Here is a 27,787-nt window from a genome sequence, read left to right as displayed (position 1 = left end):
GGGTGTTTCTGACCTCCCCTTGGTGTGTTATAGGGGGTGGGGATATGGGATGGTCTGACCCCCCTTTGGTGTGTTATTGGGGGTGGGGGTGTTTCTGACCCTCCCTTGGTGTGTTATAGGGTTTATTGGGGGGGGGGGGGTATGGGATGGTCTGACCCCCCCCCGGTGTGTTATTGGGGGTGGGGGGTGTTTCTGACCCCCCCCTTGGTGTGTTATAGGGGTTATTGTGGGTTGGGGGGGAGTTTGGATGGTCTGATCCCCCCCTTGGTGTGTTCTCAGGGCTGGGGGGGGTTTCTGACCCTCCCTTGGTGTATTATAGGGGGTGCGGGGGTGGTATGGGATGGTCTGAGCCCCCCTTGGTGTGTTATAGGGGGTGGGGGGAGGTGTTTCTGTCCCCCCCTTGGTGTGTTATAGGGGGTGGGGGGGGGGTTGGGGGGTTTCTGACCCCTCCTGGTTTGTTATCAGGGGTGGGGGGGTGTTTCTGACCCCCCCCTTGTTGTGCTGTCAGATGTGGTTGGGGTCTATGTGATGCTCTGACCCCCCCTCGGTGTGTTATTGAGATGTTGGGTTGTTTCTGACCCCCCTTGTTGTGTTATTGGGGGTGGGGGTGGTTTCTGACCCCCCCCCCCAGTGTTGCAGGTGACCGAGCTGGTTGCTGACAGCCTGTGCCAGGGGTTGGGGGTGTTTCTGACCCCCCCTTGGTGTGTTATAGGGGGGGGGGGCCTCTATGTGATGCTCTGCCCCCCCCCCCCCCCCCCCTTGGTGTATTATTGGGGCTCTATGGGATGCTGTGACCCCCCCTTGGTGTGTTATTGGGGTGTTATTTATGACCCCCCCATGTTACAGGTGGCTGATCTCATTGCTGACAGCCTGTGCCGGGGGGGTGTCATTGGGGTGTCATTGGGGTATTATGGGGTGTTATTGGTGTGTTATTGGGGTGTTATTTCTGACCCCCCCATGTTATAGGTAACCGATCTCATTCCTGACAGCCTGTGCCAGGGGGTGTCATTGGGGTGTTATTGGGGTGTTATTGAGGTGTTATTAGGGTATTATTGGGGTGTCATTGAGGTGTCATTGAGGTGTCATTGGGGTGTTATTGGGATGTTATTGATGACCGCCCCATGTTATAGGTGGCCGATCTGATCGCTGACAGCCTGTGCCAGGGGGTGTTATTGGGGTGTCATTGGGGTGTTATTGGGGTGTTTGTTATTGGGGTGTTATTGGGGTGTTATTATTGACCCCCCCCTTATTGCAGGTTGCCGATCTGATCGCTGACAGCCTGTGCCGGGGGGTGTCATTGGGGTGTTATTGGGGTATTATCAATGACCCCCCCCATGTATTATAGGTGGCTGATCTCATTGCTGACAGCCTGTGCCAGGGGGTGTCATTGGGGTGTCATTGGGGTGTTATTGGGGTGTTTGTTATTGGGGTGTTATTGGGATGTTATTAATGACCCCCCCTTATTGCAGGTTGCCGATCTCATTGCTGACAGCCTGTGCCGGGGGGTGTTATTGGGGTGTTATTGGGGTGTTATTAATGCCCCCCCCATGTATTATAGGTTGCCGATCTGATCGCTGACAGCCTGTGCCGGGGGGTGTTATTGGGGTGTTTGTTATTGGGGTGTCATTGGGGTATTATCAATGCCCCCCCCATGTATTATAGGTTGCTGATCTAATCGCTGACAGCCTGTGCCGGGGGGTGTCATTGGGGTGTCATTGGGGTGTCATTGGGGTGTTATTGGGGTGTTATTAATGCCCCCCCCATGTATTATAGGTGGCTGATCTCATTGCTGACAGCCTGTGCCGGGGGGTGTTATTGGGGTGTCATTGGGGTGTCATTGGGGTGTCATTGGGGTGTTATCAATGCCCCCCCCATGTTATAGGTTGCCGATCTCATTGCTGACAGCCTGTGCCGGGGGGTGTTATTGGGGTGTTATTGGGGTGTTATTAATGCCCCCCCATGTATTATAGGTTGCTGATCTCATTGCTGACAGCCTGTGCCGGGGGGTGTCATTGGGGTGTTATTGGGGTGTTTGTTATTGGGGTGTTATTGGGGTGTTATTAATGACCCCCCCATGTATTATAGGTTGCCGATCTGATCGCTGACAGCCTGTGCCGGGGGGTGTTTGCCGGTGACTGCCGGCAGCTCAGTGTCAGGTCGTGCTTCCCAGCGCTGCACCGGGCAGAGAGGAGACGGAGATCAGTCATCGTGGGGATGGCTACGGGGGGGGGTGAGTTAATTAATGGGGGGAATTGGGGGGGAGTTAATTAATGGGGGTTAATTAGGGGGGGTAAGTTAATTGGAGTGGGGGGGTGAGTTCATTGGGGGGGGTTAGTTAATTATGGGGGGAGTTAGTTGGGGGGGTGTTGGGGAGGGTGAGTTAATTGGAGGGGGGGGTTAATGGGGGGGTGAGTTAATTAATGGGGGATAATTGGGGGGGTGTTAATTAGGGGGGGTAAGTTAATTGGGGGGGTGTTAGTTCATTGGGGGGGGTAGTTAATTATGGGTGGGGGAGTTAGTTGGGGGGGTGTTGGGGAGGGTGAGTTAATTGGAGGGGGGATAATGGGGTGAGTTCATTGGGGGGGGTAAGTTAATTGGGAGGGGGGTGGGGGGGATTAAGTTAATTGGAGTGGAGTTGAGTTAATGGGGGGGGTGGTTAATTGGAGGGGGGGTTATTGAGGTAGAATTTAACTGGGGGGGGGATTTAATTGGGGAGGAGTTAATTGGGGGGGTGAGATAATTGGAGGGGGGGGGGGATGACTAGGCGGTGAGTTAGTTAATGGGGGGTTGAGTTAATTGGGGGGGATTAATTGGAGGGGGGGGGAGTTGATTGGGAGGCCTGAGTTAATTGGGGGGGGTGAGTTAATTGGGGGGGGAGAGACACAGGGGGGACACCCTGATGCTGCCCCTATGGGGACATGGGGGTTGACCTGTGGGGCCATAGAGGTTGGGGACGCCCTGCTGCTGCCCCTATGGTATATGGGGTCAGAGAGGTGATGTATGGGGACACAGATGGGACACCCTGTTGCCATCCCCATGGGGGTATAAGGGGGTGATATATGGGGACAGAGAGGTGATGTATGGGGCCATAGAGGTTGGGGACGCCTTGATGCTGCCCTTATGGTATATGGGGAGATGGAGAGGTGATGTATGGGGACACATAGGGACACAGAGGGGACACCTTGATGCCACCCCTACAGTATATGGGGTCAGAGGGGTGATCTATGGGGACACAGGGAGGTGACTCATGGGGACAAGGGGGGGGGGGACACACCCTAATGCCATCCCTATGGGGACAAGGAGGGGTGACCTATGGAGCCATAGAGGCTGGAGACACCCTGCTTCTGCCCCTATGGTATATGGGGTCAGAGAGGTGATGTATGGGGACACAGGGGGGACACACTGATGCTGCCCTATGGCACATGGGGAGATGGAGAGGTGAAATATGGGGACAGAGAGGTGACATATGGGGACACGGGGGGGACACCATCATGCTGCCCCTATGATATATGGGGTCAGAGAGGTGACCTATGGGGCCATAGAGTTGGGGACACCCTGCTGCTGCCCCTATGGCACACAGGGACAGGGAGATGTACCATATGGATCCCATATGGGTCCTATAGGTTCCCCCCCCCAGCCGGTTCCGCTCGGTGTCGTTCCAGGTGGCCCCAATGATCCCAATGACCCCAATGGCCCCAATGACCCCAACGGCCCCGTCCCGGCCGTGCTGGTTCGCTCCCGGTGTGAGCGCTGGTCGCAGTGGGCGCTGCGGGGGGGGCTGCAGACCCTGCCCGAATCCATCGCCACCTTCGTGCGGCTCCGCGGCGCCGACGTGCGGTGTAACGCGGAACTGCAGCGACTGCGGCTGCGCAGCGACCGGACGTGGCAGGTGAGGGGGGGGGGGTGTTATGGGACCCCCAGGATAAGGGCGTTGTGTGGGGTTGGGGGATCCTAAGCCCATAGGGGGGTGTTGAGGGGGGGGGACCCGTTATGAGACCCCCAGCATAAGGTCCGTGTGTGGGGTTTGGGGCTCCTAACCACATAGGGGGGGAAGGTGAAAGGGGGGGACGTTATGGGGCGTTGTGTGGGGTTGGGGGATCATAAACCCATAGGGGGGTGTTATGGGACCCCCATCATCATAGGGTGGGGGGTGCTGAAGTCCTTTGGGGTCTTATTGTGTTGTTTGGGGGAGGACCCCATTATGAGACCCCCATCACGAGGTCCGTGTGTGGGGTTTGGGGCTCCTAACCCTATAGGGGGGCAGGTGAGGGGGGGATGTTATGGGACCCCCAGGATAAGGGCGTTGTGTGGGGTTGGGGGATCATAAACCCATAGGGGGGTGTTGAGGGGGGGGTACCCCATTATGAGACCCCCAGCATAAGGTCCTTGTGTGGGGTTTGGGGCTCCTAACCACATAGGGGGGCAGGTGGGGGGGGGGACGTTATGAGACCCCCCATATAGGGGGATTGTGTGGGGTTGGGGGATCATAACCACATAGGGGGGTGTTGAGGTCCTTTGGGGTCTTATTGTGTTGTTTGGGGGGAACCCCATTATGAGACCCCCATCATAAGGTCCCTGTGTGGGGTTGGGGGCTCCTGAGCCCATAGGGGGGCAGGTGAGGGGGGGACCCGTTATGAGACCCCCATTATAAGGTCCTCGTGTGGGGTTTGGGGATCGTAACCCTATAGTGGGGGCAGGTGAAGGGGGGACCCGTTATGGGACCCCCAGTATAAGGGCGTTGTGTGGGGTTGGGGGATCGTAACCACATACGGGGGCAGGTGTTGAGGGGGGGACCCCATTATGAGACCCCCCATCATAAGGTCCTCGTGTGGGGTTTGGGGGTCCTGAGCCCATAGGGTGGGGGGTGCTGAAGTCCTTTGGGGTCTTATTGTGTTGTTTGGGGGAGGACCCCATTATGAGACCCCCATCACGAGGTCCTTGTATGGGGTTTGGGGCTCCTAACCACATAGGGGGCAGGTGAAAGGGGGGGACGTTATAGGACCCCCAATATAAGGGCGTTGTGTGGGGTTGGGGGCTCCTGAGCCCATAGGGGGGCAGGTGAGGGGGGGGGCCGTTATGAGACCCCCAGCATAAGGTCCTTGTATGGGGTTTGGGGATCGTAACCACATAGGGGGGCAGGTTGGGGGGGGGACGTTATGAGACCCCCAGTATAGGGGGATTGTGTGGGGTTGGGGGATCATAACCACATAGGGGAGTGTTGAAGTCCTTTGGGGTCTTATTGTGTTGTTTGGGGGGGAACCCCATTATGAGACCCCCAGCATAAGGTCCCTGTGTGGGGTTGGGGGCTCCTGAGCCCATAGGGGGGCAGGTGAGGGGGGGACCCGTTATGAGACCCCCATTATAAGGTCCTCGTGTGGGGTTTGGGGATCGTAACCCTATAGTGGGGGCAAGTGAAGGGGGGACCCGTTATGGGACCCCCAGTATAAGGGCGTTGTGTGGGGTTGGGGGATCGTAACCACATACGGGGGCAGGTGTTGAGGGGGGGACCCCATTATGAGACCCCCATCATAAGGTCCTCGTGTGGGGTTTGGGGGTCCTGAGCCCATAGGGTGGGGGGTGCTGAAGTCCTTTGGGGTCTTATTGTGTTGTTTGGGGGAGGACCCCATTATGAGACCCCCATCACGAGGTCCTTGTGTGGGGTTTGGGGCTCCTAACCACATAGGGGGGCAGGTGAAAGGGGGGACGTTATGGGACCCCCAGGATAAGGGCGTTGTGTGGGGTTGGGGGATTGTAACCACATGGGGGGGGGGATGAGGGGGGGACCCCATTATGAGACCCCCATCATAAGGTCCTTGTGTGGGGTTTGGGGATCCTGAGCCCATGGGGGGGCAGGTGAAGGGGGGACCCCGTTATGAGACCCTCCCCCAGGTCCTTGTGTGGGGTTTGGGGTTCCTAACCTTATAGGGGGGGACCCCATTATGAGACCCCTGTCATGAGGTCATTGTATGGGGTTGGGGGCTCCTGAGCCCATAGTGGGGTGGTGAGGGGGGGATCCCATTATGAGACACCCATAAGGGGGCTTCGAGGTCCTTTGGGGTCTCATTGTGTTGTTTGGGGGGTTCCTGTTCTGTGGGTTGAAGGATGGATTGGGGGGGGGGGGAGCTCTTGGGGTCATGTCCTGTAGGTTGGGGGGGTCCCATTCTGTGGGCTGGGGGGGGGGATAGGGACCCTGAGTTCTGTCCCTATAGTTTGGGGGACCCCTGGGTTCCCTTCATATGGTTTGGGGTCCCTTGGGTGCACTCCCTATAGCTTGGGGGACCCCGACTTCCCTCTACCTGGTTTTGGGGTCCCCATCCCATTGTGTTGGGTCTCTGGGTCCCCTGGCTTCTGTCCCTATAGTTTGGGGCACCCCTGGGTTCCCTCTATATGGTTTTGGGGTCCATATCCCACAGTGTGGGGGTTTAGGGTCTCCTGGCTTCTGTCCCTATAATTTGGGGGACCCTGACTTCCCTCTACCTGGTTTTGGGGTCCCCATCCCACAGTGTGGGGCTCTGGGACCCCTATAGCTTCTGTCCCTATAATTTGGGGGACCCCTGAGTTCCCTCCCCATATTTTGGGGTCCCCACCCCACACTTTAAGCTGCCAGGACCCCCCATCTCCCCCTTTTTCCCCCCATTTCCCCCCCAGCTGACCCTCCCCGACAGCACCATCACCGCAGACCACGTCATCAGCGCGCTGCCCGCAGCAGGTGGGTACAGGGGGGGAAACGGTCCCCCCTGTTATCTATGGGGCAGCCCCCTCCCCTTATCTATGGGGCAGCCCCCCATTGTCTATGGGGCAGCACCCTCTTATCTATGGGGCAGCCCCTCCCCATATCTATGGGGCAGCACCCTCTTATCTATGGGGCAGCCCCTCCACATATCTATGGGGCAGCCCCCTGTTATCTATGGGGCAGCCCCCCATTGTCTATGGGGCAGCCCCCCCTTATCTATGGGGCAGCCCCCCGTTATCTATGGGGCAGCCCCTGTTATCTATGGGGCAGCCCCCCATTGACTATGGGGCAGCTCCCCCTTATCTATGGGGCAGCCCCCCCTTATCTATGGGGCAGCCCCTCACACTGCCCCCCCCCCCAGCTCTGGCACGGGTGCTGCCCCCCGAGTTCCACCCCTTGGCGCAGGAGCTGACCCACATCCCGGCGGTGACGGTGGCCGTGGTCAACCTGCAGTACCGCGGGGTAACGCTGCCCGTCACGGTGAGAGCCCACCCCATAGAGCCCCATAGAACCCCATAGGAACCCCCCCACCCCATAGATCCCCATAGAACCCCATAGGACCCCATAGACGACCCCCCCCCCCATCCCTCTCACCCCATAGAACCCCATAGACGACCCCCCCACCCCATAGAACCCCATAGGACCCCATAGAACCCCCCCCATCCCTCTCACCCCAAAGAACCCCCCCCTACCCTCTCACCCCATAGAACCCCATAGAACTCCATAGAACCCCCCCCATCCCTATCACCCTATAGGTCCCCATAGAACCCCATAGATCCCCATAGAACCCCCCCATCCCTCTCACCCCATAGATCCCGATAGGACCCCATAGAACCCCCCCCCCCATCCCTCTCACCCCATAGAACTCCATAGAACCCCATAGAACACCCCCCATCCCACTCACCCCATAGATCCCCCCCATCCCTCTCACCCCATAGAAACCCCCCCATCCCTCTCACCCCATAGATCCCCATAGACCCCCCCATCCCTCTCACCCCATAGAACCCCATAGATCCCCCCCCCATCCCTCTCACCCCATAGATCCCCATAGAACCCCATAGGACCCCATAGAACCCCTCCATCCCTCTCACCCCATAGAACCCCCTCCATCCCTCTCACCCCATAGAATCCCATAGAACCCCTCCCATCTCTCTCACCCCATAGAACCCCTTAGAACCCCCCCCACCCCATAGGACCCCATAGATCCCCATAGCACGTCACCATCCCTCTCACCTCATAGTACCCCCCACCCCATAGAACCCCATATAACCACCCCCATCCCTCTCACCCCATAGAACCCCATAGAACACCCCCATCCCTCTCACCCTGTAGAACCTCATAGAACCCCCCCCCCACCCCATAGGACCCCATAGATCCCCATAGCACCCCCCCCATCCCTCTCACCCCATAGATCCCGATAGGACCCCATAGAACCCCCCCATCCCTCTCAGCCCATAGATTCCCCATAGATCCCCATAGAACACCATAAGAACCCCATAGAACTCCCCCCATCCTTCTCACCCCATAGAACCCCATAGAACACCCCCCATCCCACTCACCCCATAGATCCCCCCCATCCCTCTCACCCCATAGATCCCCATAGATCCCCATAGACCCCCCATCCCTCTCACCCCATAGAACCCCATAGATCCCCCCCCCCCATCCCTCTCACCCCATAGAACCCCATAGATCCCCCCCCCCCCATCCCTCTCACCCCATAGAACCCCATAGATCCCCCCCATTCCTCTCACCCTATAGAACCCTATAGAACCCCCCCATCCCTCTCACCCTATAGAACCCCCCCATCCCTCTCACCCCATAGAACCCCATAGAACCCCCCCATCCCTCTCACCCCATAGAACCCCCCCATCCCTCTCACCCCATAGAACCCCCTGATCCCTCCCACCCCATAGAGCCCCCCATCCCTCTCCCCCCATAACCGCCCCTATTTCCCTATAGGGTTTTGGCCACCTGGTCCCCTCGTGTGAGGACGCTGCCCTGCTGGGTGTTGTCTATGACTCCGTGTCGTTCCCGCAGCTCGATGGCGCCGGGAGCCCCTCGGTCCGGCTCACGGTGGGAGACCCCCCCCAATTTACCCTATTGTTACTATGGGGTCTGTCCGTGTTATGGCACACAGCCCCATGGACACTACACCCCATATGGGCCCCACAGCAACCCCACAGACCATGTACCCTATGGGCCCCACAGCAATCCCATATGGGCCCCACAGCAACCCCAGAGACCCTACACCCCATGGGCCCCACAGCAACCCCACAGACCATGTACCCTATGGGCCCCACAGCAACCCCACAGACCATACACACCCCATAGGCCCCACAGGGACCCTGCACCCCATGGGCCCCACAGGAACCCCATGGGCCCCACAGCAACCCCAGGGACCCTACACCCCACAGGCCCCACAGGATCCCATGCAGGGAACCCCAGTCACCCCACAGGGGCACTCAGAGCGTCCCCATAGCCCCATTGGAGGATCCTATAGGGCTGAGCCCCACAAGGAGCCATGAACCTCTTGGGGGTCCCAGGGCCATCTCAGACCCCATATCCCACAATAGGCCCCACAGAGCCCCATAGGACCCGCTGAGCTCCATAGAGCCCCATAGAGTCCCATAGAACCTCGTAGGGCCCACAGAGCCTCCACAGAGCCCCATAGAACCCATAGATTCCCATAGACAGCCCCTTAGAACCCATAGAGCCCCATAGTGCCCCATAGAGCCCACAGAGCCCCATAGAGCCCCACAGAGCCCCATAGACAGCTCCATAGAACCCATAGAGCCCCATAGACAGCCCCATAGAACCCATAGAGCCCCATAGTGCCCCATAGAGCCTCATAAGGCCCACAGAGCCCCATAGAGGCCACACAGGTCCATAGGGCCCACAGAGCCCCATAGAGCCCACAGAGCCCCATAGACAGCCCCATAGAACCCCATAGAGCCCCATAGGGCCCACAGAGCCCCATAGACAGCCCCAGCCCCTCTCTTTGGCACCCCATATATGTACATGGGGGTCCACCCCATATATGTACATGGGGGTCCCCCTGTTCTCCTTCCCCTCCAGGTGATGTTGGGGGGCTCCTGGTTCCAACGTTGTTTTGGGGACCCCTCGGCTGCCCCCAAAGCCGAGTTGGTGCAGAGGGCACAGAGGGCGGTGAGGGAACAACTGGGGCTGATGGGGAACCCAGAGAGAGTCATGGTCAGGGTACAGCAGGTGGGTGAGGGGGGGGACAGGGGGACAATGAGGGGGGACGTGGGGGGGATGGGGATATGGGGGGACATGGGGGGGATTGGGGACATGGGGGACGTGGGGGGGATGGGGATATGGGGGGACATGGGGGATGGGGGGACATGGGGGATGGGGAAGTGGGGAGGGGGACATGGGGGGGGTTGGGGACATGGGGGACGTGGGGGGGATGGGGATATGGGGGGGATGGGGACATGGGGACAACAGGGGGGACGTGGGGACAATAAGGGGGGACGTGGGGGGGGGTTGGGGATATGGGGAGGGGGACATGGGGACACCTGGGGGGGACATGGGGATGGGGATGTGGGGACACCTGGGGGGGATGTGGGGACAACAAGAAGGGATGTGGGGGGGGGTTGGGGATGTGAGGGGGATGGGGACACCTGGGGGGGACATGGGGATGGGAGAGTGGGGAGGGGGACATGGGGACAAGGGGGGAGTTGGGGACATGGGGACAAGAAGGGGAATGTGGGGGGATGGGGATATATGGGGGGTTGGGGACATGGGGACACAGGGGGGACGTGGGGACAACAAGGGGGATGTGGGGGGGGGTTGGGGATATTGGAGGGGGCGTGGGGACATGGGGGGACGTGGGGGCATCCAGGGGGACGTGGGGGGGGATGGGGACATGGGGGAGTTGGGGATGTGGGGATAATAAGGGGGACGTGGGGGGTGTCAGGTCTCCATGTCACTGACTGCCCCCTATTTCTCCCCCCAAGTCCTGCATCCCACAGTACACACTGGGCCATTGGCAGCGGATGGGTAAGGAGAGGGTAGGGGGGATATGGGGATATGGGGATGGGGGTATGGGGTGTGGGGATGGGGGTATGGGGATGAGGACTGGGATGGGGACCTGGGGACGGGGACATGGGAATAGGGACATGGGGATGTGGGGATGGGGACACAAGGATGGGGACATGGGAATAGGGATTGGGGTGAGGACATGGGGATGGGGATGGGGATGGGGATGTGGGGCTGGGAATTGGGATGAGAACCTGGGATGGGGATTGGGGTGAGGACATGGGGATATGGGGACGGGGATATGGGGAGGGGGCATAGGGATGGGGGTATAGGGATAGGGATGGAGATATGGGGATGAGGATATGGGGATGGGTACTGGGATGGGAACCTGGGGATGGGGATTGGGATGAGGACATGGGGACATGGGGATGGAGACATGGGATGGGGACGGAGATGTGGGGGTATAGGGATGGGGACTGGGATGGAGACATGGGAATACAGGGACATGGGGACTGGGATGGGGGGATGGGGATTGGAATGGGGACAGAGACGTGGGGATGGGAACATGGGGACTGGGATGGGGATATAGGGGTAGGATGAGGATGTGGGGATAGAGAGAGACATAATGGGGACTGGGAAAGGATGGAGGTGTGGGGCTGGGAATATGGGGGGATGGGGATGGGGACATGGGGATACAGGGACTGGGGCATGGAGATGGGGATGTGGGGCAGGGATAGGGAGATGTGGGGGCTGAGAAAGGATGGGGGTGTGGGGCTGGAGATTGGGATGGGGGGATGGGAAATGGGATGGGGATATAGAGGAAATGGGATGGGGGGATGGGGACAGGGACATGGGGATTAGTAAGGTTGGGGATGTGGGGATATGGGGATGTGGTCCCCCAGCCCCACACGGGGTCCCATGGCGGTGTCCCCATAGAGCGCATCAGGCACTTCATAGAGCAGCAGCAGTTGCCCATCAGCCTCATCGGAGCCTCCTACGGCGGCGTCTCCGTCAACGACTGCATCGCCAGCGCCAAGGCCGCTGTGGGGCGGCTGATGGGGGGCTGAGCCCCATAGTGGGGTCTAGAACCCCATAGCGGGGGCTGGAACCCCATTGTGGGGTCTAGAACCCCTTAGCAGGGGTTGGAACCCCGTTGTTGGGTCTGAAACCCCATAGCAGGGTCTAGAACCCCATAGCGGGGTCTGAAACCCCATTGTGGGGTCTGAAACCCCATTGTGGTCTGAAACCCCATAGCGGGGTCTGAAACCCCATTGTGGGGTTTGAAACCCCATAGCGGGGTCTGAAACCCCATTGGTGAGATGCTGAGCCCCATAGCGTGGAGCTGAGCACCATTAGGAAGGTGTTGAGCCCTTCATGGGAGCTGAGCCCCATAGCGTGGGGTTGAGCGTCACGGTGTGGGGCTGGTTGACCCCATCCCAGCATCAATGGGGTGAGAAAAGCTTTGGGGTGGATTTTGTTGGTTTGGGGTTTGTGGGGTGATGGATTTTGGTTTCTTTCTTCCCTTTTTTAATTGAAAAACCCCCTTTGAAAGGCGCAGGGAGCAGCAAACGTGAATAAATAACATCAGCCCCACAGCCGAACCCATAGATCAGTGGGGAAGGACCCATAGGGGATGGAGGGGGGGGGTGGGCCCATCAGTGACGTCCTCCTGTGGGGCTGCCCCATAACAACCAGCAGTCCAGGGGGGGGCTGCCCCATAGCGCCCAGCAGTCCCGCAGCTCTGATCCCATAGTCTCTCTCCATCAAGGCAGCAGTGCTGTGGGGTGGGGGGTTGGGGGGCAGAGACCCACTTTGGGGTCCCATTGAGGCTAATGGGCGCCGTGGGGCCGGCTGTGGTTCCCCCCACGCGTGGGGAGGGTCCCCACATCCATCGTGGCACCATGTGGGGTGACCCCATGGGCTGCACTTGGGGTGTCGTTACCCCGCACCGTGGGGCGCTGTGGGGCCGGGATGTGGGGCAGGGATGAACCCATAGATCCCAATGCAGGGACTGCACGCAGCATCTCCTCCCTGAGGGGGTTATGGGGGGACCTCAGATTAGCAGGGCCCAGATTGGGGTCCCCCTGGTTATTATGTCCCATATTGGGGTCCCCATGGTTATCAGGTCCCATATTGGGGTCCCTGTGTTGGGGTCCCACATTGGGGTCTCTCTGTTGGGTTCCCATATTGGGGTCCCTCTGATGCTGGGTTCCCATATTGGGGTCTCTCTTTTGGGGTCCCCCATTGGGGTCTCTCTGTTGGGTTCCCATATTGGGGTCCCTGTGTTGGGGTCCCCCATTGGGGTCCCTCTGATGTTGCGTTCCCCCATTGTTGTCCCTGTGTTGGGTTCCCATACTGTCCCTGTGTTGGGGTCCCATATTGGGGTCCCTGTGTTGGGGTCCCATATTGGGGTCTCTCTTTTGGGGTCCCATATTGGGGTCCCTGTGTTGGGTTCCCATATTGGGGTCCCTGTGTTGGGGTCCCCCATTGTTGTCCCTGTGTTGGGGTCCCGCCCTGTGGCTCCTCCTGCCCCGCGGGTCGGATCCAACGTCGGCCGTCAGGTTCGTGTACAGCGGCTGCAGCTCCCTGGACAACAGGGTGTAGGTCAGCGAGTTCATCCCGTCCTGAGTCCACGTGCGCTGAGTGCGGATCAGCAGGTCGAACCTGGGGGACACATACGGCCCCATAGGGACACAGGGACACATAACTGCCACATAGGGACATAGGGACACATAACTGCCCCATAGGGACATAGGGACACATAACTGCCCCATAGGGACACATAGGGACACATAACTGCCCCATAGGGACATAGGGACACATAACTGCCCCATAGGGACACATAACTGCCCCATAGGGACACATAGGGACACATAACTGCCCCATAGGGACATATAGGGACACATAACTGCCCCATAGGGACATAGGGACACATAACTGCCCCATAGGGACATAGGGACACATAACTGCCCCATAGGGACACATAGGGACACATAACTGCCCCATAGGGACACATAGAGACACATAACAGCCCCATAGGGACACATAGGGACACATAACTGCCCCATAGGGACACATAGGGACCCATAACTGCCCCATAGGGACACATAACAGCCCCATAGGGACATATAGGGACCCATAACTGCCCCACAGGGACACATAGGGACCCATAACTGCCCCATAGGGACACATAGAGACACATAACAGCCCCATAGAGACACATAGGGACACACAACTGCCCCATAGAGACCCATAACAGCCCCATAGAGACACACAACCCCCCATAGGAGACCCACAACCCCATAGCAGACCTACAACCACCCCACAGGAGACCCACAACCCCCAATAGGAGACCCACAACTGCCCCATAGGAGACCCACAACTGCCCCATAGCAGCCCCACAACCCCCATAGGAGACCCACAACCCCCCATAGCAGCCCCACATCCCCCCATAGCAGCCCCACAACCCCCATAGGAGACCCACAACCCCATAGCAGCCCCCCACAACCCCATAGGAGCCCCACAACCCCATAGCAGCCCCACAACCCCCATAGCAGCCCTACAACCCCATAGCAGCCCCACAACCCCCATAGGAGCCCCCCACAACCCCATAGGAGCCCCACAACCCCCATAGGAGCCCCCCACAACCCCCATAGGAGCTCCACAACCCCATAGCAGCCCCCCACAACCCCCATAGGAGCCCCACAACCCCCATAGCAGCCCTACAACCCCATAGCAGCCCCACAACCCCCACAGCAGCCCTCCACCCCCCATAGCAGCCCCACAACCCCATAGCAGCCCCACAACCCCATAGCAGCCCCCCACAACCCCCATAGGAGCCCCACAACCCCCATAGGAGCCCCAAACAGCCCCATAGCAGCCCCACAACCCCCATAGGAGCCCCCCACAACCCCCATAGGAGCCCCACAACCCCATAGCAGCCCCACAACCCCATAGCAGCCCCACAACCCCCATAGGAGCCCCAAACAGCCCCATAGCAGCCCCACAACCCCCATAGCAGCCCCACAACCCCATAGCAGCCCCACATCCCCCCACAGCAGCCCCCAGCCCCACAGCTCCCCGTTACCTGTGTGGGTTCTCCTCGTTGCCTTTGTCACTTTTATGTTTCACCATCTTGTAGTGTCCGATGGAGATGGGCGGCCGCGAGATCTTCATCCCGGCCAGACGCACCCTACAGTGTTACATCCACCCCACAGCCAGCCCCATAAGTGACGCCATCACCCCATAAGTGACACCATCACCCCATAAGTGACACCATCACCCCATAAGTGCCACCACCACCCCATAAGTGACACCATCACCCCATAAGTGTCACCACCACCCCATAAGTGACACCATCACCCCATAAGTGACACCATCACCCCATAAGTGACACCATCACCCCATAAGTGTCATCACCACCCCATAAGTGCCACCATCACCCCATAAGTGCCACCATCACCCCATAAGTGACACCACCACCCCGTAAGTGCCACCATCACCCCATAAGTGTCACCATCACCCCATAGCACGGCCACCATCACCCCATAAGTGCCACCATCACCCCATAGCGGTACCACCACCACCCCATAGCGGCAGCCCCTACCCCATAGCAGCTGCCCCCCACCCCATAGCAGTGCCATTCACGACCCCATAGCGGCAGCCTCCACCCCATAGCAGGAGCCCACCACCCCACAGTGGCAGCCCCCACACCATAACAGCCCCCCACCCCACCCCATAGCAGAAGCCCCAACATCCCATAGAGGTGCCATCCACCACCCCGTAGCAACAGCCCCCAACCCCATAGCAGCCCCACCACCCCACAGTGGTGCCATTCACGACCCCATAGTGGCAGCTCCCCCCTACCCCATAGCAGCAGCCCCACACCCCATAGCAGCCCCACACCCCATAACAGCAGCCCCACACCCCATAGCAGCCCCACACACCCCATAGCAGCCCCACACCCCATAGCAGCAGCCCCACACCCCATAGCAGCAGCCCCACACCCCATAGCAGCAGCCCCACACCCCATAGCAGCCCCACACCCCATAGCAGCCCCTCACCCCATAGCAGCCCCACACCCCATAGCAGCCCCACACCCCATAGCAGCCCCTCACCCCATAGCAGCAGCCCCACACCCCATAGCAGCCCCACACCCCATAGCAGCCCCACACACCCCATGGCAGCCCCACACCCCATAGCAGCCCCACACACCCCATAGCAGCAGCCCCACACACCCCATAGCAGCCCCACACACCCCATAGCGGTGCCATTCACCCCATAGCAGCCCCACACCCCATAGCAGCCCCACAGCCCATAGCAGCAGCCCCACACCCCATAGCAGCAGCCCCACACCCCATAGCAGCAGCCCCACACCCCATAGCAGCCCCACACCCCATAGCAGCCCCACACCCCATAGCAGCAGCCCCACACCCCATAGCAGCCCCACACCCCATAGCAGCCCCTCACCCCATAGCAGCCCCACACCCCATAGCAGCAGCCCCACACCCCATAGCAGCCCCACACCCCATAGCAGCCCCAGTCCCCATAGCAGCCCCACACCCCATAGCAGCAGCCCCACACCCCATAGCAGCAGCCCCACACCCCATAGCAGCCCCACACCCCATAGCAGCAGCCCCCAAACCCATAGCAGCCCCACACCCCATAGCAGCCCCACACCCCATAGCAGCCCCACACCCCATAGCAGCCCCACATACCCCATAGCAGCCCCACACCCCATAGCAGCCCCACACACCCCATAGCAGCCCCTCACCCCATGGCAGCCCCACACCCCATAGTGGTGCCATTCACCCCATAGCAGCCCCACACACCACATAGCAGCCCCACACCCCATAGCAGCCCCACACCCCATAGCAGCCCCACATACCCCATAGCAGCCCCACACCCCATAGTGGCAGCCCCACACCCCATAGCAGCCCCACACCCCATAGTGGCAGCCCCACACCCCATAGCAGCCCCACACCCCATAGCGGCCCCACACACCCCATGGCAGCCCCACACCCCATAGCAGCCCCACACCCCATAGCAGCCCCACACCCCATAGTGGCAGCCCCTCACCCCATAGCAGCCCCTCACCCCATGGCAGCCCCTCACCCCATAGCATTCCCACACCCCATAGCAGCCCCACACCCCATAGCAGCCCCCTGCCCCACATGTTCCCACTGGTACCTGGTGGCGATGTCGTCGTCCTCCCCCCCCCAGCCCCAATACTCGTTGGGGAACCCGTTGATCTTCATGTATTGCTCCGGGGTCAGCGCCGAGACCCCCCCAAAGTACTGGGGGTACGGGAGGCTGCGGGAGAACGGGGAGGGTCCTTAAAGGGCATAGAGAACTATGGGGACGTGGGGGGGTGGAAAGGTCCTGGAAGGTCATAGAGAACAATGGGAACATGGGGCGGGGGGGTGGGAGGGTCCTTAAAGGTCAGAGAACAACGGGAACATGGGGTGGGGGGCTTGGAAAGGTCCTGGAAGGTCAGAGAACTATGGGAACATGGGGTGGGGGGGTGGGAGGGTCCTGGAAGGTCACAGAACACTGAGGTTGGGCTGGAAAGGTCCTTAGAGGTCACAGAACTATGGGAACATAGGGTGGGGGGCTTGGAAAGGTCCTGGAAGGTCATAGAACAACGGGAACATGGGGTGGGGGGGTTGGGAGGGTCCTGGAAGGTCACAGAACTATGGGGTCACAGCATGGTTAGGATGGGAAGGTCCTGAAAGATCATAGAACTACGGGAACATGGGGTGGGGGGGTTGGGAGGGTCCTGGCAGGTCACAGCACACTGAGATTGGGTTGGAAAGGTCCTTAAAGGTCACAGAACAACAAGATCACAGCATGGTTAGGCTATTAAGGTCCTTAAAGATCACAGAACACTGAGGTTGTGCTGTTCAGGTCCTGGCAGGTCACAGAGCACTGAGGTTGCATTGTTAAGGTCCTTAAATATCACAGAACAATGAGATTGGGTTGTTCAGGTCCTGGCAGGTCATAGAATCATGGGATCATGGAATGGTTGGGTTGGAAAGGTCCTGGAAGGTCACAGCACACAGTTGTGCCGTTCGGGTCCTGGCAGGTCACAGAACACTGAGGTTGTGTTATTAAGGTCCTTCAAGGTCATAGAACAACGGGAACATGGGGTGGGGGGGTTGGGAGGGTCCTGGAAGGTCACAGAACTATGGGGTCACAGCATGGTTAGGATGGGAAGGTCCTGAAAGATCATAGAACTATGGGAACATGGGGTGGGGGGTTGGGAGGGTCCTTAAAGGTCACAGAACAGTGAGGTTGCATTGTTAAGGTCCTTAAAGATCAGAGAACAATGAGATTGGGTTGGAAAGGTCCTTAAAGATCACAGAACAACAGGATCATAAGATGGTTGGGTTGGAAGGGTCCTTAAAGGTCACAGAACCATGGGATCATGGAATGGTTGGGTTGGAAAGGTCCTGGCAGGTCACAGAACACTGAGGTTGCGTTGTTAAGGTCCTTAAAGATCACAGAACAATGAGATTGGATTGTTAAGGTCCTTCAAGGTCATAGAACAACGGGATCACAGCATAGTTGGGTTGGGAGGGTCCTTAAAGGTCACAGAACCATGGGATCATGGAATGGTGGGGTTGGACAGGTCCTTAAAGATCAGAGAACCATTAGATCACAACACGGTTGTGTTGTTCAGGTCCTGGCAGGTCAAAGGACACTGAGGTTGGGTTGATAAGGTCCTGAAAGGTCACAGAACTATGGGAACATGGGGTGGGGGGGGGTTGGGAGGGTCCTGGAAGGTCAGAGAACTATGGGAACATGGGATGGGGGGGTTAGAAAGGTCCTGAAAGATCAAAGAACCATGGGATCATGGGATGGGGGGGTTGGGAGGGTCCTGGCAGGTCACAGAACAATGAGGTTGGGTTGTTCAGGTCCTTAAAGGTCACAGAACCATTAGATCACAACACGGCTGTGTTGGAAAGGTCCTGAAAGATCACAGGACACTGAGGTTGGGTTGATAAGGTCCTGAAAGGTCATAGAACTATGGGATCATGGGATGGGGGGGTTGGAAAGGTCCTGGCAGGTGACAACACACAGTTGTGCCGTTCAGGTCCTGGCAGGTCACAGAGCACTGAGGTTGAGTTGTTAAGGTCCTTAAATATCACAGAACAATGAGATTGGGTTGTTAAGGTCCTGGCAGGTCATAGAATCATGGGATCATGGAATGGTTGGGTTGGAAAGGTCCTGGAAGGTCACAGAACAATGAGGTTGTGTTATAAAGGTCCTGTCAGGTCACAGCACACAGTTGTGCCATTCGGGTCCTGGCAGGTCACAGAACACTGAGGTTGTGTTATTAAGGTCCTTCAAGGTCATAGAACAACGGGAACATGGGGTGGGGGGGGTTGGGAGGGTCCTGGAAGGTCAGAGAACAATGGGATCACAGCATGGTTGGGTTGGAAAGGTCCTGAAAGATCATAGAACAACGGGAACATGGGGTGGGGGTGTTGGGAGGGTCCTGGCAGGTCACAGAGCACTGAGGTTGGGTTGGAAAGGTCCTTAAAGATCACAGCACACTCAGGTTGTGTTGATAAGGTCCTGGCAGGTGCCAGAACACTGAGGTTGGATTGGAAAGGTCCTGAAAGATCACAGAACACCGGGGTTGGGCTGTTAAGGTCCTTCAAGGTCACAGAACCATGTGATCATGGAATGGTGGGGTTGATAAGGTCCTGGCAGGTCAAAGAACACTGAGGTTGTGCCGTTCAGGTCCTTACAGATCACAACACACTGAGGCTGTGCCATCCAGGTCCTGTCAGGTCACAGAACCATTAGATCACAACATGGTTGTGTTGTTCAGGTCCTGGCAGGTCACAGAACACTGAGGTTGGGTTGTTAAGGTCCTTCAAGGTCACAGAACAATGAGATTGGGTTGGAAAGGTCCTTAAAGATCACAGCACACTGAGGCTGTGCCATCCAGGTCCTGGCAGGTCACAGCACACAGTTGTACCATCCAACAATGAGGTTGGGTTGATAAGGTCCTGAAAGGTCACAGAACTATGGGAACATGGGGTGGGGGGTTGGGAGGGTCCTGGAAGGTCAGAGAACTATGGGAACATGGGATGGGGGGGTTAGAAAGGTCCTGAAAGATCAAAGAACCATGGGATCATGGGATGGGGGGGTTGGGAGGGTCCTGGCAGGTCACAGAACAATGAGGTTGGGTTGTTCAGGCCCTTAAAGGTCACAGAACCATTAGATCACAACACAGCTGTGTTGGAAAGGTCCTGAAAGATCACAGGACACTGAGGTTGGGTTGATAAGGTCCTGAAAGGTCATAGAACTATGGGATCATGGGATGGGGGGGTTGGAAAGGTCCTGGCAGGTGACAACACACAGTTGTGCCGTTCAGGTCCTGGCAGGTCACAGAGCACTGAGGTTGAGTTGTTAAGGTCCTTAAATTCACAGAACAATGAGATTGGGTTGTTAAGGTCCTGGCAGGTCATAGAACCATGGGATCATGGAATGGTTGGGTTGGAAAGGTCCTGGAAGGTCACAGAACAATGAGGTTGTGTTATAAAGGTCCTGTCAGGTCACAGCACACAGTTGTGCCGTTCGGGTCCTGGCAGGTCACAGAACACTGAGGTTGTGTTATTAAGGTCCTTCAAGGTCATAGAACAACGGGAACATGGGGTGGGGGGGATTGGGAGGGTCCTGGAAGGTCAGAGAACAATGGGATCACAGCATGGTTGGGTTGGAAAGGTCCTGAAAGATCATAGAACAATGGGAACATGGGGTGGGGGTGTTGGGAGGGTCCTGGCAGGTCACAGAGCACTGAGGTTGGGTTGGAAAGGTCCTTAAAGATCACAGCACACTCAGGTTGTGTTGATAAGGTCCTGGCAGGTGCCAGAACACTGAGGTTGGATTGGAAAGGTCCTGAAAGATCACAGAACACCGGGGTTGGGCTGTTAAGGTCCTTCAAGGTCACAGAACCATGTGATCATGGAATGGTGGGGTTGATAAGGTCCTGGCAGTTCAAAGAACACTGAGGTTGTGCCGTTCAGGTCCTTACAGATCACAACACACTGAGGCTGTGCCATCCAGGTCCTGGCAGGTCACAGAACCATTAGATCACAACATGGTTGTGTTGTTCAGGTCCTGGCAGGTCACAGAACACTGAGGTTGGGTTGTTAAGGTCCTTCAAGGTCACAGAACAATGAGATTGGGTTGGAAAGGTCCTTAAAGATCACAGCACACTGAGGCTGTGCCATCCGGGTCCTGTCAGGTCACAACACACAGCTGTGCCATCCAGGTCCTTACAGATCACAACACACAGCTGTGCCATCCAGGTCCTGTCAGGTCACAACACACAGCTGTACCATCCAGGTCCTGTCAGATCACAGCACACAGCTGTACCATCCAGGTCCTGGCAGGTCACAACATGGTTGTGCCGTTCAGGTCCTTACAGATCACAACACACAGCTGTACCATCCAGGTCCTGGCAGGTCACAACACACAGTTGTGCTGTCAGGTCCTGTCAGGTCACAACCTGGTTGTGTTGTTCAGGTCCTGGCAGGTCACAGAACCATTAGATCACAACATGGTTGTGCCGTTCAGGTCCTTACAGATCACAGCACACCGCTGTACCATCCAGGTCCTGTCAGGTCACAGCACACTGAGGCTGTGCTGTCAGGTCCTGTCAGGTCACAACACACAGCTGTACCATCCAGGTCCTTACAGATCACAACACACAGCTGTACCATCCAGGTCCTGTCAGGTCACAGCACACTGAGGCTGTGCTGTCAGGTCCTGTCAGGTCACAACACACAGCTGTACCATCCAGGTCCTTACAGGTCACAACACACAGCTGTACCATCCAGGTCCTGTCAGGTCGCTGTGACCCACCTGTATCCGAACTTGTTGATGGCGATGGAGACGTGCCGCGGGTTGGCTCCATCACACGTGTACAGGTTGTGGTCGTTCTCGGGCACCAGGTCGACGTCGTGCAGGAACAGACAGTCCCACTCCTCGTCCTTCAGCGCCTCCTTCACACCCACATTGAGCAGCTTCGCGCGGTTAAACGTGCTCGAACCAGCCTGGGGACAATGGGAACCTATAGTTATATAGGTAATATGGGAACCTATAGGTATATAGGGCACTATGGTGATCCTATAGTCATACAGGGCACTATGGGAACCCTATAGTTATATAGGGCACTATGGGAACCCTATTGTCATATAGGGCACTATGGGAACCCTATAGTGAAACGTGCTCGAACCAGCCTGGGGACAATGGGAAACCTATAGTTATATAGGTAATATGGGAACCCTATAGGTATATAGGGCACTATGGGAACCCTATAGTTATATAGGTACTATGGGAACCCTATAGTTATATAGGTACTATGGGAACCCTATTGTCATATAGGGCACTATGGTGATCCTATAGCCATATATGGCACTATGGTGATCCTATAGTTATATAGGGCACTATGGTGATCCTATAGCCATATAGGGCACTATGGTGATCCTATAGTCCCACTCCTCGTCCTTCAGCGCCTCCTTCACACCAACATTGAGCAGCTTCGCGCGGTTAAACGTGCTCGAACCAGCCTGGGGACATATGAACCCTATAGTTATATAGGTAATATGGGAACCCTATAGGTATATAGGGCACTATGGGAACCCTATAGTCATATAGTGCTGGAACCAGCCTGGGGACAATGGGAACCTATAGTTATATAGGGCACTATGGTGATCCTATAGCCATATAGGGCACTATGGTGATCCTATAGCCATATAGGGCACTATGGTGATCCTATAGCCATATAGGGCACTATGGTGATCCTATAGCCATATAGGGCACTATGGTGATCCTATAGTCATATAGGGCACTATGGTGATCCTATACCCATATAGGGCACTATGGGAACCCTATAGTCCCACTCCTTGTCCTTCAGCGCCTCCTTCACCCCAACGTTCAGCAGCTTCGCGCGGTTAAACGTGCTCGAACCAGCCTGGGGACAATGGGAACCTATAGTTATATAGGTACTATGGGAACCCTATAGGTATATAGGCACTATGGAAACCCTATTGTCATATAGGGCACTATGGTGATCCTATAGTTATATAGGTACTATGGGAACCCGATAGGTATATAGGTACTATGGTGATCCTATAGCCATATAGGGCACTATGGGAACCCTATAGTCATATAGGGCACTATGGTGATCCTATAGTCATATAGGGCACTATGGTGATCCTATAGTTATATAGGTACTATGGGAACCCGATAGGTATATAGGTACTATGGTGATCCTATAGTTATATAGGGCACTATGGGAACCCTATAGTCATATAGTGCTGGAACCAGCCTGGGGACAATGGGAACCTACAGTTATATAGGTACTATGGGAACCCTTTAGGTATATAGGGCACTATGGTGATCCTATAGTCATATAGGGCACTATGGTAACCCTATAGCCATATAGGGCACTATGGGAACCCTATAGTTATATAGGGCACTATGGGAACCCTATAGTCATATAGGGCACTATGGGAACCCTATAGCCATATAGGGCACTATGGGAACCCTATAGTTATATAGGTACTATGGTAACCCTATAGTTATATAGGTACTATGGTAACCCCATAGTCATACAGGGCACTATGGTAACCCTATGGTTATATAGGTACTATGGTAACCCTACAGTCATATAGGGCAGCACTATGGTAACCCTGCAGTCATATAGGGCAGCCCTATGGGGGGTGTGGGGCACCCCATAGTCATATAGGGCAGCCCTATGGTAACCCTACAATAATATAGGACAGCCCCATGATATCAGGTGGGGGAGATGACCCTACAATAACACAGGACCCAAACCCGGACCCATAAGTGCCCCCCACCCAATGTGAACCCAGCCCCACAAGTTCCTCCAACCCAACCCAACCCAGCCCCATAAGTGCCCCCCACTGCACCTGGTGCACCCTACAATAACACAGGGGTGAAATGTGACCCTACAACAACACAGAGGACCCCAACCCACCCCAGCCCTATAAGTGCCCCCAACCCAACATGAACCCAGCCCCATAAGTGCCTCCAACCCAAACCCAGCCCTGTAAGTGCCCCTCACCCAACCCAGCCCCATAAATGCCCCTAACCCACCCCAGCCCCATAAGTGCCCCCAGCCCAACATGAATCCAGCCCCATAAGTGCCCCTCACCCAACCCAACCCAGCCCCATAAGTGCCCCCCACCCAACCCAGCCCCACAAGTGCCCCCAACCCAACATGAACCCAGCCCCACAAGTGCCCCCAACCCAACCCAAACCCAGCCCCATACGTTCCCCCCACCCAACCCAACCCAACCCAACCCAACCCCATAAGTGCCCCTAACCCACCCCAGCCCCATAAGTCCCCCTAACCCACCCCAGCCCTATAGGTGCCCCCATCCCAACATGAATCCAGCCCCATAAGTGCCCCTCACCCAACCCAACCCAGCCCCATGAGTGCCCCTAACCCAACCCAGCCCCATAAGTGCACCCAACCCAACATGAATTCAGCCCCATAAGCGCACCCGACCCAACATGAACCCAGCCCCATAAGTGCCCCCCACCCAACCCAACCCAACCCCAGCTCCATAACTTCCCCCCATCCAACCCAACCCAACCCAACCCCATAAGTGCCCCTAACCCAACCCAGCCCCATAAGTGCACCCGACCCAACATGAACCCAGCCCCATAAGTGCCCCCCACCCAACCCAACCCAACCCAGCCCCATAAGTGCCCTTAACCCAACCCAGCCCAGCCCCACAAGTGCCCCCCACCTGGTGCACGACGTAGATGCCGTATTGCAGCTGCTGGCGCTGCAGGAAGGGGTGCAGGTAGTACAGCAGGTGCCCCAGGTGGGTCTCGCGGTTGCGGTGTGGGACGATGACGGCGGTGCGGGATCGGGGCTCACAGCTTGTGGGGCGGTAGCGCCCCCCGGGCTGAACCAGCGGGTTCTTGGCGCGGATCTGATCCAGCGTGGGAACGCGGCTGAACGACACCGTCAGGGGACCCACTATGGGGGGACACCGTGGGGAACAATGGGGAGTCAGTGGGGGCATGAGGGGCTCAATCACCCCATATACGATGGTATCAATCAGGCCATGGGGGTCCCAACCACCCCATATCCAATGGCATCAACCAAGCTATGGGGGTCCCAACCACCCCATATCTAATGGTACCAATCAGACCATGGGGGTCCCAAGTACTCCATGCTCAATGGCACCCAACTGGGTCATGGGGGTCCCAATTGCCCCATACCCAGTGGTACCAACTGGCTCATAGGGGTCCCAATCACCCTATATCCAATGGCACCCAACTGGGCCATGGGGGTCCCAACCACCCCAATATCCAATGGTACCAACCAGGCCATGGGGGTCCCAATCACCCTATATCCTATAGCACCCAACTGGGCCACCAGGGTCCCCAACCACCCCCCATATCCAATGGCATCAACCAGGCCATGGGGGTCCCCAGTCACCCTGTAACCTATAGCACCCAACTGGGTCACAGGGGTCCCGACCACCCCATATCCAGTGGTTTGTGACTGGTCCATGCTCACCCAATATTCAATGGCACCCAACTGGCTCATGGGGGTCCCAACCACCCCAATATCCAATGGTACCAACCAAGCTATGGGGGTCCCAGCCACCCCACACCCAATGGTACCAATCAGGCCACGGGTGTCCCAAGTACTCCATGCTCAATGGCACCCAACTGACTCATAGGGGTCCCAACCACCCTATATCCAATGAGACCAACCAGGCCATGGGGGTCCCAATCCCCCCTATATCCAATGGCATTGACCATCCCATGGGGGTCCCATTCACCCCACACCCAATGGCGCCCAACCAGCTCACATGGGTCCCAATCCCCCCACACCCAGCCCTTATCCCCCCCAACCTGACCCCCCTTTAACCCCATTGACCCCCATCCCCTCACGTGACCCCCTATGGCCTCACGTGACCCCCTATGGCCTCACGTGACCCTGACCCCCCATTGACCCCTGTCCCCTCATGAGACCCCCATCCTGTCACATGACCTCCATCCCCTCACGTGACCCCAAAGCCCCCCTTTACCCCCAGCCCGTCACGTGACCCCAACCCCTCACGTGACCCCACCCCCCAATTGACCCCCATCCACTCACGTGACCCCTGTCCCGTCACGTGTCCCCACCCCCCACTGACCCCCATTCCATCACGTGACCCCACCCCACCCCCCCCATTGACCCCCGTCCCGTCACGTGACTGGGCTCACGCAGTAGCGGTGACGTCACGGGGCAATATGGCGGCGCTCCGTGCCGTTTCCCGGCGGTGCCGCCGTTGAGCATCGCGCTGAGGTTGGTGTAAACGTCGTGAGTCCGCGAATAATCCACGATGGGGGACGAGGAACGAGCGAACAGCGCCGTCAGGTTCCGGAACCCGCCGAACGAGAAATAGGCCACGAAGGCGAATTGTCCGCCGATGAGCAGCGCGAGGGAACATGGCCGCTCCAGGAGCCGCCGCAGCATCGCGGGGGGAACCGGGGGGTGGGGGGGGGAACCGGGGCCGGTGTGTGACCGTCACGGCCCCCCCTGCGGGCACCCAACAACGGCCGCCGCCATCTTGGATCTGGGAGGGGGGCGGGGCGTGGGGTGGGGCGGGGCTTAGGAGGGGGTTCTGATTGGTCGGTGAGAGGAGGGGGCGGGACTAAGAGGGGAGTTGGCCAATAGGGAGAGGAGGGTGAAGGGGGAGGGATGTGATTGGGTGGGGCTACGGGAAAGGGCGGGGCTTGGCGGGTGGGATGGGAGAGAGGGGGCGGGGCTTAAATGGGGGGCGGGGGGCAACAGGGATGGAATGGGATACAATGGGGTATAATGGGGTATAATGGGATACAATGGGATAGAGGGAGATGGAATGGGGTGAAATGGGATGGAATGGGACGGAATGGGGTAGAATTGGGTTTAAAGTGGGGTAGAATGGGATAGAGGGGGATGGAATGGGATAGAATGGGGTAGAATGGGATTCAATAGGATACAATGGAATGGAATGGGATTGAAAAGAGACTTCCGGCCTCCCCGTTACCATAGCAACTGAGCGCCTCACCTCTGCTCCGCCCCCTTCCGGTGACGTGCGCTCTGATTGGTCCATGTGCGGTCAGCGGACCGGAAGTTCCGGAGCGGCGGGGTTGTGGGGGCCGCCATGATGGCGGCGGCTGCGGAGCGCGGTGCGACTATGGCAGCGTTGGGTACGGCCGTTATGGGGGCTGTGGGGCCTATGGGGCTCTATGGGGTCTGTGGGGCTCTGTGGGCTCTATGGGGCTGCCTGTGGGGCTCTATGGGGTTCTATGGGGCCCTATGAGGCTCTATGGGCCCTATGGGGTTCTATGGGGCTCTGTGGGGTTCTATGGGGCTCTATAGGCCCTGTGGTGCTCTATGGGCTCTATGGGGCTCCTTATGGGGCTCTATGGGGTTCTATGGGGCCCTATGAGGCTCTATGGGCCCTATGGGGCTCTATGGGGTTCTGTGGGGCCCTATGAGGCTCTATGGGCCCTATGGGGCTCTGTGGGGTTCTATGGGGCTCTATGGGGTTCTGTGGGGCCCTATGAGGCTCTATGCGGCCCTATGAGGTTCTATGGGGCTCTGTGGGGCTCCGTGGGCCCTATGGGGCTGTCTATGGGGCTCTGTGGGCCCTATGAGGTTCTGTGGGGCCCTATGGGGTTCTATGGGGCTCTGTGGGGCCTATTGTGGGATATGGGGTCTGAGATGGCCCTGGGACCCCCAAGAGGTTTGTGGCTTCTTGTGGGGCTCAGCCCTATAGGATCCTCCAATGGGGCTGTGGGGGCTGTGGGGATGCTCTGAGTGCCCCTGTGGGGTGACTGGGGTGCCCTGCATGGGATCCTGTGGGGTGTAGGGTCCCTGGGGTTCCTATGGGGCCAATGGAGTGCAGGGCCTGTGGGGTTCCTATGGGACCCATGGGGTGTAGGATCCTTGGGGTTGCTGTGGGGTCCATATGGGGTTGCTGTGGGGCTTATGGGGTACAGAGTCCATGGGGTGTA

General features: G+C 57.8%; 2 protein-coding genes and 1 long non-coding RNA gene across 10 annotated transcripts; 2 read left to right on the top strand and 1 right to left on the bottom strand.

The window, feature by feature from the left end:
• The first annotated feature begins 1,958 nt into the window (after positions 1–1,958).
• LOC146750997 (protoporphyrinogen oxidase-like) lies at positions 1,959–12,327 on the top strand. 5 transcript variants are annotated; one of them, XM_085535842.1, is made up of 8 exons: positions 1,985–2,230; positions 3,663–3,889; positions 6,649–6,709; positions 7,095–7,213; positions 8,693–8,806; positions 9,809–9,958; positions 10,711–10,753; positions 11,669–12,327. In XM_085535842.1, exons 1-8 carry the CDS (start codon positions 2,215–2,217, stop codon positions 11,797–11,799), a joined length of 861 nt encoding a protein of 286 aa, XP_085391968.1. In that variant the 5' UTR covers positions 1,985–2,214; the 3' UTR covers positions 11,800–12,327. The 5 variants fall into 5 exon arrangements, with proteins under 5 accessions (XP_085391972.1, XP_085391971.1, XP_085391970.1 ...); XM_085535843.1 differs by lacking the exon at positions 10,711–10,753 and having other exon boundaries at positions 1,992–2,230; XM_085535844.1 differs by lacking the exons at positions 7,095–7,213; positions 8,693–8,806 and having other exon boundaries at positions 1,967–2,230.
• Positions 12,237–26,363, bottom strand: LOC107307393 (beta-1,4-galactosyltransferase 3-like). 4 transcript variants are annotated; one of them, XM_085535837.1, is made up of 6 exons: positions 26,009–26,363; positions 24,532–24,767; positions 21,614–21,804; positions 16,922–17,044; positions 14,820–14,924; positions 12,237–13,396 (listed from the first exon to the last, which is right to left on the bottom strand). In XM_085535837.1, exons 1-6 carry the CDS (start codon positions 26,259–26,261, stop codon positions 12,562–12,564), a joined length of 1,743 nt encoding a protein of 580 aa, XP_085391963.1. In that variant the 5' UTR covers positions 26,262–26,363; the 3' UTR covers positions 12,237–12,561. The 4 variants fall into 4 exon arrangements, with proteins under 4 accessions (XP_085391963.1, XP_085391965.1, XP_085391967.1 ...); XM_085535839.1 differs by having other exon boundaries at positions 12,237–13,318; XM_085535841.1 differs by lacking the exons at positions 12,237–13,396; positions 14,820–14,924; positions 16,922–17,044; positions 21,614–21,804 and adding an exon at positions 22,183–22,320.
• On the top strand, positions 20,950–21,650 carry LOC146750996 (uncharacterized). Its single transcript, XR_014941978.1, has 3 exons — positions 20,950–21,213; positions 21,412–21,485; positions 21,525–21,650. It is a non-coding gene; the product is annotated as an uncharacterized LOC146750996 (long non-coding RNA).
• Positions 26,364–27,787: the final 1,424 nt, after the last annotated feature.

The sequence above is a fragment of the Coturnix japonica genome, unplaced genomic scaffold (genome assembly GCF_054131305.1).
Source record: "Coturnix japonica strain WE unplaced genomic scaffold, WE-NBRP24 Scf194, whole genome shotgun sequence".
Lineage (NCBI taxonomy): Eukaryota > Metazoa > Chordata > Aves > Galliformes > Phasianidae > Coturnix > Coturnix japonica.
This window is presented reverse-complemented; position numbering and strand designations above follow the sequence as displayed.